At 44.5% G+C, this 15140-nt stretch overlaps 1 protein-coding gene across 4 annotated transcripts in view; it reads right to left on the bottom strand.

Moving 5' to 3' along the window:
- Positions 1–15140, bottom strand: part of elmo2 (engulfment and cell motility 2) — a 62583-nt gene that overhangs the window by 14603 nt on the left and 32840 nt on the right. For all 4 annotated transcript variants that reach the window (XR_013195029.1, XM_077204518.1, XM_077204519.1 and 1 more), the window contains exons 13-14: positions 5886–5990; positions 261–369 (exon numbers count right to left, since the gene is read on the bottom strand). Coding sequence is in view for 3 of the 4 variants with exons in the window: in XM_077204518.1 (XP_077060633.1) it covers positions 261–369; positions 5886–5990 (214 nt within the window). In the remaining variant the exon portion in view is untranslated. The remainder of the gene's footprint in view (positions 1–260; positions 370–5885; positions 5991–15140) is intronic.

The raw sequence follows: 15140 nt of genomic DNA, 5'->3' as shown, positions 1-15140 counted from the left end.
GGGTTTTGCAAGTGTAGTCGAAAGACAAACTGCTGTAACCTATTTCTTGGTATTTGCTTGGTGAAATTGCTAGCCAATTTTCATCATACATTTCACACAATTATACACCACTTTCCTTGTTTCAGTTTAACTTAATTCCCACATTTCCTCCGTCGAGTTTAATATCGTTTGTTCATTCATTCATTAATACAGCTTCCCCTCTTTGAAAGACCAGCAGCCGCCACTGATTGCACAGATAACATAACACGCAGAACACTTACGCAGTTCTCCGACCTGTAGTAGATCACACAACATCCGCGTCAGCTCAATCGCACAGCGCCCGAACGGACACTCGTGTTTATCCTCTCGACTGCTGTTCTCCAGGACTATCTGAAACACACAATAATAATAAAGGTTTATTCGGTTACTAAACATAAAACAGAATATATACAACAAATTCATTACAAACAAAGAAGGTAACCAAACAGGTGTAGGCTGAAGCCATGGCTTATCACAAGACCCACGTGTACAGCCCATATGACCAAAAGTAAAAAATATGACATACTAAATCGAAATTAGGAGATTAAATAGGCGAAATTATGACATGAAAAATCGAAATGTTCATTATTTTGACTTTTCATTGCATAATTATGAAATTTAAGTCATAATTTAATTTAGTATGTCATAACTTGACTTTTTATGTCTTTTTCAACTTAGTATTACAACTAAACTTTTGTAAACTTTTATTCTCATAGTGGTAGCACTTACAGTCCTTTTCCCCATGTACATAGTACTTATTATAGAAATTACAATAACTGGGTAATAATAACTGGATAGGCTACTAACCCTGAACCTAACTTTAACCCCTGAAGTTACCTTACATTACTGTCACGGTTGGTAGATCCACTGTCTCATTCTAGTCTTGTGTTTGTGTGTAGGTGTGTCTCGTTAGTACTTAGTGTTTCGTGTGGGCGTTACCACTGATCATCATGAACAGCGGCAGTTGCAAATCATCAGCCTCCCTATTTAATGCCCTGTCTTTCGTCTTGTGTTTGTCAGATCGTTGTTGAAGCTTCCCATGTCTCGTGCCTGTTTCCTGTTTCCTCGTGTTTCCTGTTTGCGCTGGATTGATTGCTTCACCACTGGATAATCTCAACGTCTTCACTCACTTGGATTGCCTGTCTTAGTCCCTGCGTCACGCTTTCCTGCTGTCTGTGTTCCTGGTCTGACCCAAGCCCTGAGAGAGAGAGATCTTCTTCGTTGTTTAGTCCTCTTCTGTATTGAACGTTTTAAGGGTTTAATCCTTTGCATTAATCTATATTGCACTTGCATTTGCTTCCGTCCCATTTATCATCACAGAACGATCTGACCAACGATGGAAGCTGCCAGTGCGACTTCGCTAACAGACTTCATCAACCACAGCGTTGCCCGGATGGATCAGCAGCAAGAGAGCATTTCCCACACCGGACGCGCTGTTCAGGCCCTCGTGACGAGGTGTCCGAGCTCACCAAGCAGATCCAACAGCTAAGCATTCCCACTGCGCCGCCCACACCGCCCGTTCTCCCCGCCATACCAGAACTGAGTCATCGACCGGAACCACGCCTACCAGTTCCAGAGAGTTATGCCGGTGAGCCTAATTTCTGCAGAGCATTCCTTACCAGATGTACGATGCATTTCTCTCTGCAGCCCAGAACGTTAGAGACGGAGGAGTCCAAAGTGGCCTTCGTGCTCATGCTACTCACGGGACGTGCAGCCTTGTGGGGAACAGCGGTGTGGGAGAACCAGGACCAGTGTTGCACCTCCTTCCACACACTAGCCGCTGAGATAAGGAGGGTCTTTGACCGAGCTGTAGCCGCCAAGGAGGCTGCCAGAAGACTTGCGGACCTCAAACAGGGTGCCAGTTCTGTTGCGGACTATTCCATTCAGTTCCGTACATTAGCGGCTGAGTGTAAGTGGAACGAGGAGGCGCAGTGGGATATGTTCCTGCATGGACTGGCCGACCGTGTTCAAAGAGAAATATACATGCTGGACCTACCATCTGGACTCAACGGTCTTATTGACTTGGCCCTACGGGTGGATGCCCGCATCGGTCGGCTGGAGCAACGCGCTCGTCTCACTCGCACCACTGGATGTACGGGGTTACGAAGCAGCAGTGAGGATAACACAGTAGGTCCCCTCGTCGATCAGGAGCCCATGCAGGTAGGGAGAGCTCGGCTTTCCCGGGAGGAGAGAGAGAGGTGGAGGTCCAGTGGACTTTGTCTGTACTGTAGAGGCTCTGGGCATTTTCTACATGCTTGCCAGGTAAAAGAGCAAGCCCGGTAGTAAAGTTGAGGCTACTATCGGGTGGGACCTCCGCCGGGAAGTCCTCACCATCCACTCTCCTTTCGGTAAGACTGAGATGGGCTAACAACACCTACACCCGTCGAGCACTTCTGGACTCTGGAGCAGAGGGTATTTTTATGGACATACCTCTTGCGCACAAGTTACACCTTCCCATCACACCCCTCTCCCACCAGATCTCCGTCAGTGCTTTAAATGGTCAGGAACTCCCTAGCATCTCACTTTCTACCGGCCCCATAAACCTTCTCACCTCCGGCAATCACAAACCCATCTCTTTCCTGCTCATGGACTCCATGGGCCACCCCTGGCTAGTGGAGCATAACCCCTGGGTGGATTGGGGCTCGAACTCCATCGCCTCATGGAGCGAACACTGTCACAAGTCCTGTCTTGAATCTGCTTGTCCATCTGTGTCTGTTTCTGTGTTTCAGGAGAAGAAAATGGATCTGTCAAACGTGCCCGCGGAGTATCTTGACCTGAAGGAAGTGTTCAGTATGTCCCGTGCTGATTCTCTCCCTCCGCATCGTCCCTATGACTGTGGTATAGAGTTACTGCTAGGTAAGTCTCCGTCTAAAGGCAAGCTTTACTCTCTTTCCATCCCTGAGAGGGAGGCCATGGAGAAATATATTTCTGATTCTCTAGTGGCTGGGTTCATCCAACCTTCCCCTTCTCCTGCGGGGGCGGGATTCTTTTTTGTCGGAAAGAAGGATGGTTCTCTACGACCTTGTATTGATTATCGAGAGCTGAACAACATCACGGTAAAGAATACTTATCCTTTGCCATTGATGTCTTCAGCTTTTGAGAGGTTGCTGGTAGCATCCATTTTCACAAAATTGGATTTACGTAACACCTATCATTTGGTTCGCATCAGGAAGGGGGGTGAGTGGAAAACCGCGTTTAAGACCCCCAGGGGGCATTTTGAATACTTGTTATGCCGTCTGGTCTTTCCAACTCCCCAGCGGTTTTCCAGGCACTCGTCAATGACGTGTTGAGAGACATGGTAGATCAGTTCATATATGTTTACCTGGATGACATATTGATTTTTTCTTCGTCTCTCCAGGAACACGTTCAACACATCAGACGAGTGCTTCAGAGGTTGCTAGAGAATGGGCTTTTTGTCAAGACGGAGAAATGCGCTTTTCATGTACAGTCTGTTCCTTTCCTAGGTTACATTGTCTCTTCTGAGGGAGTGCGTATGGATCCTGACAAGGTTAAGGCTGTGATAGATTGGCCAAGTCCAGATTCCCGTAAGGCCCTACAGCGGTTTCTGGGGTTCGTACTAGCCGTACCTCTGACCGCCTTGACTTCCCCCAGAACGACGTGCAGGTGGTCCCGATACAGCCGAGGCTGTATACACCAACCTAAAGAGCCACTTCATTTCGGCTCCCATCCTACTCGCACCTGATCCCACACGTCAGTTTGTGGTGGAGGTCGACGTGTCAGAGGTGGGGGTAGGTGCAGTTCTTTCCCAACGCGCCTCCTCAATCGACAAGATGCATCCTTGCGCGTTTTTCACCCATCGTTTATCACCTGCCGAACGTAACTATGACATTGGTAACAGAGAGTTGTTGGCCGTCAAGTTAGCGTTGGAGGAGTGGCGTCATTGGCTAGAGGGGTCGGGGGTACCTTTTATCATTTGGACCGATCATAAGAACCTTGAATATATCAGATCTGCTAAAAGACTCAACTCCAGGCAGGCTCGGTGGGCACTCTCGTACCGCCTGGGTTCCAAGAACATCAAGCCTGATTCCTTATCTCGTATTTTTGATCCATCCGAACGCCCGGTTACTCCCGAGTGCATTATGCCTGAGAAAGTAGTTATCTCCACACTCGTATTGGAGGTCGAATCGAAGGTCAAGACGGCCTTAGAAGGGGTAACGCCTCCGCCCGGTTGCCAACCGAATCGATTGTTTGTTCCGGAGGGGTTATGGTCCAACGTCATTCGATAGGGTCACTGCTCCAACGTGGCTTGTCATCCAGGAGTAAACCACACTAGCTGTTTAGTAAAGCAACGATTCTGGTGGCCACTTATGGCTCGCGACATTCACAATTTTGTTTTGGCTTGCTCAGTTTGTGCCATAGGTAAGACATCTAACCGACCTCCTGATGGGTTACTTCGACCGCTGTCTGTCCCTTCGAGACCCTGGTCCCACATTGCGCTAGATTTTGTCACCGCCCTCCCGCCCTCTAATGGCATGACGGTTGTTTAAACCGTAGTGGACTAGTTCTCGAAGGCGGCACATTTCATTCCCTTGCCTAAATTACCCTCAGCCAAGGAGACAGCAGTCACTGTAATTGATCACGTCATTCGGTTACATGGCCTCTCGATGGACGAGGTTTCGCACAGGGGTTTCCAATTTTGTGTCCAAATTTTGGCAAAAGTTTTGTGGGTTATTGGGAGCTACAGTTAGCTTGTCTTCGGGTTATCATCCACATACTAATGGTCAGACCGAGTGAGCCAACTAGGATTTGGAGAGAATGTTGCGATGTTTGGCATCCAAGAATCCTTCATCCTTGAGCCAACAACTGTCTATGGTTGAGTACGCACATAACTCTTTACCAGTGTCATAATAAGGCCTCTCTCCGTTTGAATGTAGTTGAGGATACCAGCCACCAATTTTGCCTAGTTTGGAGTCCGAAGTCGCGGTCCCCTCTGCTCACGCCTTCGTCCACAGGTGCCACCACACATGGACCAGAGCATGTGAGACTCTGCTCCAGGTGGGGGCGCGCACTAAGGGTAAGGCCGATCACCACCGGTCAAATCCTCCCGTATACGTGATGGGTCAAAAAGTGTGGCTTTCTACCAAGAACATTCCGCTCCGTTCCGTTTCCAACAAGTTAGCCCCCAAATTGATTGGCCCGTTCCCTGTCCACTGCACGACAAACGACACACGACAACGCTGAAAATCGCCCCGACCCGAAAAAAGAGTCGCACGAGTCAGAATTCGGCTCAAAATCGGATGAAAATCGCAGTGTACGCCCGCCTTAAGAGGGATCAATCCCCTGAGTTTGAGCTCACAAACAAGATTCTTGCTTTCCTACATTTAGACATTGTGTCAGTTTGTAATTAAAAAAAAATTTAATCTAATGTCTGTTCTCTCCATTTCTGTTTAGTCTTGTGGTTTTGATTTAACTCTTGGATTGCTTACTGTGCCTGGTTTGGGACTCATGCTTGTTTTTGGGTTTCCAACATGTTCCACAGTCTGCACTCTCACAAAATGAGAAAAAATATCATCACAACACCTCACAATGTGACAGCCCTGTTGATCCAGTTTAGTGTTATACTCTCGTGATCAATGCAAGCGCAAAGATTAATATTCATCCTTTTTCACAGCGATTTTTATTTCCGTCTTTCTGTTTTTGTAACTCTGGCTCTATTCAAACATGCTTTGGCGCATTGATAATTTTACTTGGGTTCATTTGATACTGGTAACTAAATACTCAGCTACCAGCTCTGGCTTTATTTCACTACAAAAGCTATCTGACAAATATTATACAATAATATTTCAGCACACAGTGCTTGAGAAAATACATAAGAAGAGGTAATGGTAATGAATGTGAGCTCTTACTCTGATATACGTGTCCTGGTGTAGTTTGGCGAGGTACAGCATGTTGTCGAGCGCCAGCATTCCTGGTGGCGTCTGAGTGAAATCTATGGCAGGATTCATTGGATTCTGTGCACAAAACAAAACACACACACAACAGCACATCACTATCACTGATCAGCATTAAAACATCACATTACACACACTTCAACACATCACTATCACTGATCCATCATTAAAACATCACATTACACACACTTCAACACATCACTATCACTGATCACCATTAAAACATCACATTACACACACTTCAACACATCACTATCACTGATCACCATTAAAACATCACATTACACACTTCAACACATCACTATCACTGATCATCATTAAAACATCACGTTACACACATCCACACATCACTATCACTGATCATCATTAAAACACCACATTACACACACTTCAACACATCACTATCACTGATCACCATTAAAACATCACGTTACACACATCCACACATCACTATCACTGATCATCATTAAAACACCACATTACACACACTTCAACACATCACTATCACTGATCACCATTAAAACATCACATTACACACACTTCAACACATCACTATCACTGATCACCATTAAAACATCACATTACACACTTCAACACATCACTATCACTGATCATCATTAAAACACCACATTACACACATCCACACATCACTATCACTGATCATCATTAAAACACCACATTACACACACTTCAACACGTCACTATCACTGATCACCATTAAAACATCACAATACACACTTCAACACATCACTATCACTGATTACCATTAAAACATCACATTACACACACTTCAACACATCACTATCACTGATCACCATTAAAACATCACATTACACAGATCCACACATCACTATCACTGATCACCATTAAAACATCACATTACACACACTTCAACACATCACTATCACTGATCACCATTAAAACATCACATTACACACACTTCAACACATCACTATCACTGATCACCATTAAAACATCACATTACACACACTTCAACACATCACTTTCTGATGTTAGTTTTTGGAGATCACAAAGGGTTAGTGATATTTGGCTGTCTCATGGAACAGAACACTCAGCAGGGGTTTCTTGCTTGAAAAATAACTTCAGAGGTGAGGTTTTGCATTCGGATAGTGATGAAAATGGCCACTTTATATGCTTAATTCTAAAATGTTTTAGTGTAATTTTTATAGTAATTAATATCTATGGATATAACTGTAAAGCTGATAATGACCAGTTATTATGTTTGTTGGAGGAAAGACTTACACATTGGTTATCCAAATTTCCTGATTCTTATTTAATTATAGGGGGTGATTTCAATGTTGTTTTAAATGAGTCAATAGATAGGTGGCCTCCAAGACGACCTTCAAATTTAAATACAAATTTGAAATTGTTTATGGATAGATTTCATCTGATTGATATATGGAGAGAGAAAAATGTTGATGATATTGTGTATACTTGGAGTAACAAGGATGGCAGTAGACGTTCTAGGATCGATTTTTGGCTTGTCTCTAACCATTTTGATGGGAACAATATTTTGGTTAATGTTTTGCCAACTCCATTAACTGATCATAAGGCCATATTAATCACAATTAATGTTTCTCCAAACAAAAATTGTAACAAGTATAATTCATACTGGAAAATGAATAGTTCTTTGCTTAAATTAAATGCAGTTAAACAGGAATTGGAAAAACTCATTAATTACTATTGGATTAAAGCTAAAAAGGAAGGGTTGTTCAGTCATAATTGGGAATTATTAAAATTTGAAATTGGAAAATATTTGAGGAAGTCTAGTAGCATTTTAGTTAAATCACAACGTCTTATGGAAGAGAAAGTTGTTGGTGAAATCTTAGCTATTTCTAACATCTCTGCGGGGGACCTGGTAGAAGGACAGAGACTGCGTCTAACAGAGCTGCAAAATGAGCTTGATAATATGTACAAAATGCGAGCACAAGATGCTTTTGTTCGATCAAGGCAAAAATGGTTAGAGCATGGAGAGCAGATGTCTGCTTATTTTTTTAATCTTGAAAAGTCGAGGGCTAAACTAAATTCTGTTTCTAAAATGAATATTAATGGCTCTATTACAGATAATGTTGACACAATTTCTAGATTTTGCTATGATTATTACTCTAAATTATATACTTCTAAATTCAGTGAGCATAATATGACTTATTTTTGTAAACAGCTTAAGAATGTTAAAACAATTACTGAGGAGGACGAACAATTATGTGATTTTCCAATATCTATTACGGAAATTAAGCAAGCTGTTGAACGTTTAAAATGTAATAAATCACCCGGTAATGATGGATTTACTGCAGAGTTCTATAAGCAGTTTTCTGAGATTCTTGCCCCGTTTCTTTTTGAAGTATACTCTGAAAGCTTACAGTGCTCACAGCTTCCTACAACTATGACGCAAGGTATAATTTGTTTGATTCCTAAACCCAAGAAAGATTTGTTGCTTATTGATAATTGGAGGCCCATTAGTCTGTTAAATAATGACTATAAAATATTTGCTCAGATATTTGCCCAAAGATTCAAATTAGTATTAGATTCCATTATTGATGAAAATCAATCTGGGTTTATGAGAAACCGTCACATATGTAACAATATTAGACTTATTTTTGATCTTATTGATTATTCTGACCTTATAAAAGATGATAGCTTTATACTTTTTTTAGACTTTCTAAAAGCCTTTGATTCTGTTGAGCATCCTTTTATTTTCTTCTGTCTAGAACACTTTGGGTTTGGGGCTTATTTCTGTAATGCCATGAAAACTCTTTATGCAGGGGGAAATAGTTCTGTGAAATTAAATAATGGCACTACTCAAAGATTTGATTTGGAAAGAGGAGTTAGGCAAGGCTGCCCAGTTTCTGTTTACCTTTTTCTTATTGTTGCTCAGGTGTTTTGTCACTTTATTAAATCATCCAATTTAAAAGGAATTCAAGTTGAAGAGAGAAGTGTTATGATAAGTCAGTTGGCTGATGACACGGCTCTTTTCCTGAAAAATGTTGATCAAATTCAGTCAGCTGTCAAGATCATTGAAATTTTTTCCAGTGCCTCAGGTCTTTGCCTTAATTTACAAAAATGTGAACTATTTGCTTTAAAGAGTTGCCATTCCAGAACTATTTGTAATATCCCTGTAAAGGATGCACCGACTTATTTGGGTTTGGTTATTACTAAAAATGAGCAGGAGAGAATCTCACAAAATTTCGACCCGGTGATTAGAAAAGTAAAGAATAGGTTTAATATTTGGTTGCAGAGGGACTTGTCTCTCAAAGGGCGTGTTCTGCTGGCTAAAGCGGAAGGTATTTCTAGGCTTACTTATGTAGCTTCCTCAATACATTCGGATAATAAAATAAATAAGATAATCGATCAAATTATGCTGAATTTTCTGTGGAAAAATCGTATACACTATATTAGAAAATCTGTAATTGTTAATTCATATAAAAATGGTGGGCTTGATTATTTAGATTTTTCTATTTTAAATAATACTTTCAAAATTAACTGGTTGAAATATTTTCTAAAAAACACTGATTCTGTGTGGAATATAATTTCTAAATCGGTTTTTGACAAACTTGGTGGTCTTCCATTTTTGCTTATGTGTGATTACAAAATCGAGAAACTTCCAGTTAAACTGTCAGCTTTTCATAGGCAAGCAGTTTTGGCTTGGAAGTTAATTTACAAGCACAATTTTTCTCCACATCATTATTACATCTGGAATAATGGTAATATTTTGTACAAACATAAGAGTATATTTTTGAAAACTTGGTTTGATGAGGGCATTTTTGTGGTTGGACAGTTGTTGAATTATCAGGGGTATTTAATGACTTATGATGAGTTTCTTTCATACTTCAACTTCCCTGTTTCCCCTAAAGATTGGTGCTATTTCTTCGGGTGTTGTCTCTTTATGTAGAGGTATTTCATACTCTAAACGTATGTCTTTCTTGCATCTAGCTGATACGATTTGTGGTAAAGTTTGTTTTTCGACAAGCAAAAATAATAAGGCTATACGTTCCTTTTTTCAAAAAGAGCTAGTCAGTAAACCATATGTGATTTCCTATTGGTCAAGGTTTATTGGAAATATTAATTGGAATAAGGTCTGGTTGTTACCTAATAAATATATTATTACAAATAAGGTCAAGGAAATTTCATTTAAGATACTGCATAAATTTTACCCTGCTAAGCATTTTCTATCCAAATTTAACAAAGACATAGATGTAAATTGTTCATTTTGTTTTTTGCAACCAGAAACTGTACCTCATATTTTTTGGCACTGTCAATACACCAAAAGGTTGTGGTGGGAAGTTTCTAAATTTATAAATAACAAACAGGGATGTAATTTTCTTTTGCTATACGAACATGTAATATTTGGTTTTTTACAATATTAAAAGAGTATGGAAAAGGAAGCGTATATTATTAATCTTTTGATTATTTTTGTTAAGTTTCATATTCATCGGTGTAAATTTACTAATCAGAAACCTTTTTTTTCTGTACTATTGAAAGAATTAGAAAATTATATGGCTTCCATTAAGGATAGTACAAACAAAAAAGCTGTTAAAACCATGTATTTGTTGAATACTTTTCAGATTTTGTGAAATGTCAAAGTCTTTTATTGTTTGTTTGGTCTATTTAGTTCCCTTTCAAGGGAACTTCGAGCTGCGTCAAACGCTGCGGGAACGCCCCTGCGTTGTGCGTCATGAAGCACGTATGGAATCAGCCCAATGGAGAGATGAAACGTCATAGGCGGGTGACGTCATCGACCAGGAAACTATAAAGCACCCCAAAAACACAAGCGCATTAGCTTCTGTGCTTTCAGTCGCGCTACATGTGAATCTGTCCCTGTGTGATATTGTCTGTCTTACATACCCTGCACCACACAAACAATTTATCCCTATATATATATATATATATTGAGAGATTATGGCGGACGAACAGCAGTTTAAAAAGTGTGTTCCTCCCTGCTCGCGTTATTTAACGAGCGGGGATACACATGATCTTTGTGTTGTTTGTTTGGAGAGTTCAGCATGCCCAGTTTGCTCTCGAGGGAGCAGACTGTGAGCATTGCGAGCGTTTGCCGTTAAGGACGCTCCGCTCCCGCCGATCGCTCTTTGAGGAGAGCGGTTCGGTGCGCGCTCCCCGCGGTTCGGGTCCCGCTTCTGCCGAGGCAGAGCGGAGGCGCTTATCGTGGGGATCGCAGATGGATCTCACAGCGGGGTTTGAGACGGGCTCTGCCTTATCTCTCCCTTCACCTGTGAGATCCAGTGCCTCAGTCCCGGGTTCGGAAGCACGCGCTGCGGTTTCTTCCGCTCGGGCTGAGGCACCATTGCTGCAGCTATCCAGTTCTGAGGAACTTGATGTTGTTAGTGTTGAGGGAGATGTGGAGGATTCGCCACCCCACACTCCTGAGAGTGATGAGCTTATGGAGGTGTTAACAAGAGCTGTTGAAAAACTTAATATTGAATGGCCAGTGACTAGACAGGAGTCTGTTTCTAAATCAAAGTTGGATGAGAGATTTTTGCCGTCACGTGTGCAGCCTCCACGCCGGTGCCTGCCGTTTTTCCATGATCTCCACACCGAGGTGTCGAAATCATGGAGAAAACCGGTGTCATATAGAGTGTTTAGTCCCCAGACTTCAACATACGCTAATATTATGGGAGCCAAGGCTCATGGTTATGGTGCTTTGCCTCGTGTGGAAGAGACGCTTGCGAGCCATCTCTCCCCCGAAGCAGCATCATCTTTTAAGGCACCGGCATTACCCACCAAGCCTTTAAGAAACACTTCGGCTTTGGTGGGTAAAGCATGTTCGGCAGCAGGTCAGGCTGTGTCATGTCTGCATACTATGTCAATCTTGCAGGCATACCAGGCTGATCTGCTAAGGGACATGAGTGAGAGTGAGGAGGTCAGTACTGACGTAGTTCGCGAACTGCGTCAGGCTGCTGATTTATCCCTGCGTGCCACCAGAGAATCGGCCAAATTAATGGGTCGTTCTATGGCAGCTCTGGTGGCCGCAGAAAGACATTTGTGGTTAAATCAGACTAATATTAAAGAGAGAGAAAAAGCTTTTCTTTTAGATGCTCCTCTTTCTCCCATGGGGTTGTTTGGTGATGCTGTGAATTCAGTTATCGATAAATTCCAAGAAGAAAAGAAACAAACTGCAGCTTTTAAAAAGTTTCTTCCCCTTAAAGTTCATGTCCCTGGGGCTGCTGGGCGGGAGCAGCCCCGGCCGTCTTCGAGCTCATCACATAGAGCGCAGCAGAGGCAGAGTGTCGCGTCTCGTGCTCCCCCTGCTGGACAGTGGGCTCAGCCGCGACACTCTCAGCCGAAGCCTTCTCCCAGTAGAACTGATCTGAGGACAGTTATATTGGCTAAGAAGGCTTCGGCTAAGAAGAAGTCCTGACGCCAAGCCGTTCAGGATGCTGAGGGTGGTCCCCACCGAGGCGGAAAGGTGTTCACCTCTTTTTACGGTGCCCATTCCTCCTCGGTGCCCTCAGGGGCTCGTTCTGCCAACCCCGCCTTTATGCCGGGGCACAGACGATCCCAGCGAGCGCTTTCCCGAGGGACGCTCGCTCCCTCTGAGGAGGGTCTCAGAGCGGTCAGACCAGTTGTTCCCTGCCGGTGCGCCGTTACAGGGCGCTGCGTCTGCTGCTCAAGTTACACCAGAGGCCAGTCTCGAGAGGCTGGTACCCTTAGTAGAATTTCTGGCAGAGTGGAAAAGCCTTCCAAAAATATCTCATTGGGTCCTGCAGACAGTAGAAAAGGGTTATGCTATCCAGTTCAGGTGTCGTCCACCAAAATTCAGAGGGGTTCTGCACACAGTGGTGGGCCCCGAGCAGGCTCTGGTATTGGAACAAGAGGTGAAAACGCTCCTTCAAAAGAGGCTATAGAACGGGTTCCTCCTCCCAGTTTGGAGTCAGGTTATTACAGCCGATATTTCATCGTTCCAGAGAAGGATGGGGGGTTGCGTCCAATTTTAGACCTGCGCATATTGAATCGCTCGGTAGGGAAGCTAAAATTCAAGATGCTCACTATCAAGCAGATCGTGTCTCAAATCAGGTCCGAGGACTGGTTTGTCACGATAGATCTGAAGGACGCATACTTCCATGTGTCCATCCTTCCACAACACAGGAAGTTCCTGAGGTTCGCCTTCGGGGGTGAGGCGTACCAGTGCAGGGTTCTTCCGTTTGGCCTAGCTTTATCTCCCCGCACTTTCATGAAATGCATGGATGCAGCACTAGTGCCTCCGAGGCTTCAGGGCATTCGTATTCTCAATTACATCGACGATTGGTTGATTTTAGCTCAGACCGAGCAGATGGCGGTTCGGCATCGAGATGTCGTCCTCGCTCATATCAGAAAGTTGGGGTTGAGGCTGAACGCAAAGAAAAGTGTATTATCTCCTTCCCAGAAGACCACTTTTCTGGGTGTCGTTTGGGATTCGGTATCGATGCGGGCGCGACTCTCTCCGACCCGCATCGCTTCGATTCTCTCAGCTGTGAAACAAGTGAAGCTAGGCCAGCTACTCACTGTCAAGCAGTTTCAGAGACTGTTGGGTCTGATGGCAGCAGCGTCCAACGTTATACCATGCGGCCTGTTGTACATGAGATCGCTACAGTGGTGGCTCAGGACCAAGGGATTCTCCCCGAGGGGAAATCCGCTCCGCACGTTCAAAGTCACGCGGCGCTGCCTTCGTGCTCTGGTCATGTGGAGAGAAACTTGGTTCCTATCCAAAGGTCCTGTGCTGGGGGCTCTTTGTCGTCGCATAACGCTAACGACGGATGCTTCCCTCACAGGGTGGGGGGCGGTCATGAGTGGTCGCCCAGCCCAAGGTCTGTGGCAGGATCATCATCTTTCGTGGCACATAAATTGTCTAGAGATGTTGGCTGTGTTTCAGGCTCTGAAACACTTCCTAACAGACCTGAGAGGCCATCATGTGTTAGTTCAATCAGACAACACGTCGGTGGTCTCTTATATAAATCATCAGGGGGGCCTGCGGTCTCGCCGGCTTTACAAGTTGGCCCGTCAGATCCTCCTGTGGTCCCAAGGGAAGCTACTATCTCTGAGAGCAATGTATCTCCCTGGGTATTTGAATGTGGTAGCAGACTCCCTGTCGAGGCAGGGGCCGAGGCCAGGGGAATGGAGACTCCACCCCGAGGTGGTGGAGCTCCTTTGGTTGAGTTTCGGTCGCGCCGAGGTGGACCTATTCGCTTCCAAGGAGACCACTCATTGTCATCGGTGGTTCTCCATCACTCTTCCAGCCCCCCTGGGGTTGGATGCTATGGTGCAGCCGTGGCCGAGGTCACGTCTGTACGCCTTTCCCCCGATTGCTCTGTTACCAGGAGTTCTGGAGAGGGTCCGCCGGGACGGGGTCAGTCTACTACTAGTAGCCCCGTTCTGGCCGGCCCGAGTATGGTTTGCGGACCTGATTTCTCTCCTGGACGGTTCTCCTTTGGAGCTCCCGGTCAGGAGGGATCTACTCTCCCAGGCGGGGGGCACGATACTTCACCCCCGCCCAGAATTGTGGAAACTGTGGGCTTGGCCTCTGAGGGGGCCCAGCTCATAGACTCCGGTCTCTCAACCGAGGTTGTTGAGACCGTTCTTAACTCCAGAGCTCCATCCACGAGGAAGCTTTATGCCTTGAAGTGGAAACTTTTCACTTCTTGGTGTGGAGAACACCTGCAGGACCCAGTTAACTGCCCAGTGGGTGCAGTGCTGGAATTCCTGCAGGAGCGCTTCTCCACAGGGTTATCCCCCTCCACACTAAAGGTGTATGTGGCGGCACTAGCTGCTTACCACGTCCCTTTCAGTGGAGTTTCTCTTGGGAGACACCCGCTTATAACTCGTTTCCTCCGTGGCACTTTGAGGCTGAGGCCAGCAGTTCGTACGAGGGTGCCGACTTGGGATCTGGCCATTGTATTAGAAGGTCTTTCCCTAGCTCCTTTTGAACCTATCGAAGAAGTTCCCGAGAAGTTTCTCACTTTTAAGACTATCTTTTTGCTTGCTATCTCTTCACTAAAAAGAATCGGAGATTTGCAGGCTCTGTCGGTTTCACCCTCGTGCCTGGAATTTGCACCTGGCATGGTTAAAGCTTTTCTGCATCCTAGACCAGGTTACGTTCCTAAGGTTCCTACTAATATTGTTAGACCTACGGTTCTGCAGGCTTTCTGTCCTCCTCCATTTATGTCATCGGACCAGGAGAAACTTAATTCACTCTGCCCT

The sequence above is a fragment of the Siphateles boraxobius genome, unplaced genomic scaffold (genome assembly GCF_051911475.1).
Source record: "Siphateles boraxobius isolate OS27281-9 unplaced genomic scaffold, OSU_SipBor_1 5, whole genome shotgun sequence".
NCBI lineage: Eukaryota > Metazoa > Chordata > Actinopteri > Cypriniformes > Leuciscidae > Siphateles > Siphateles boraxobius.
This window is presented reverse-complemented; position numbering and strand designations above follow the sequence as displayed.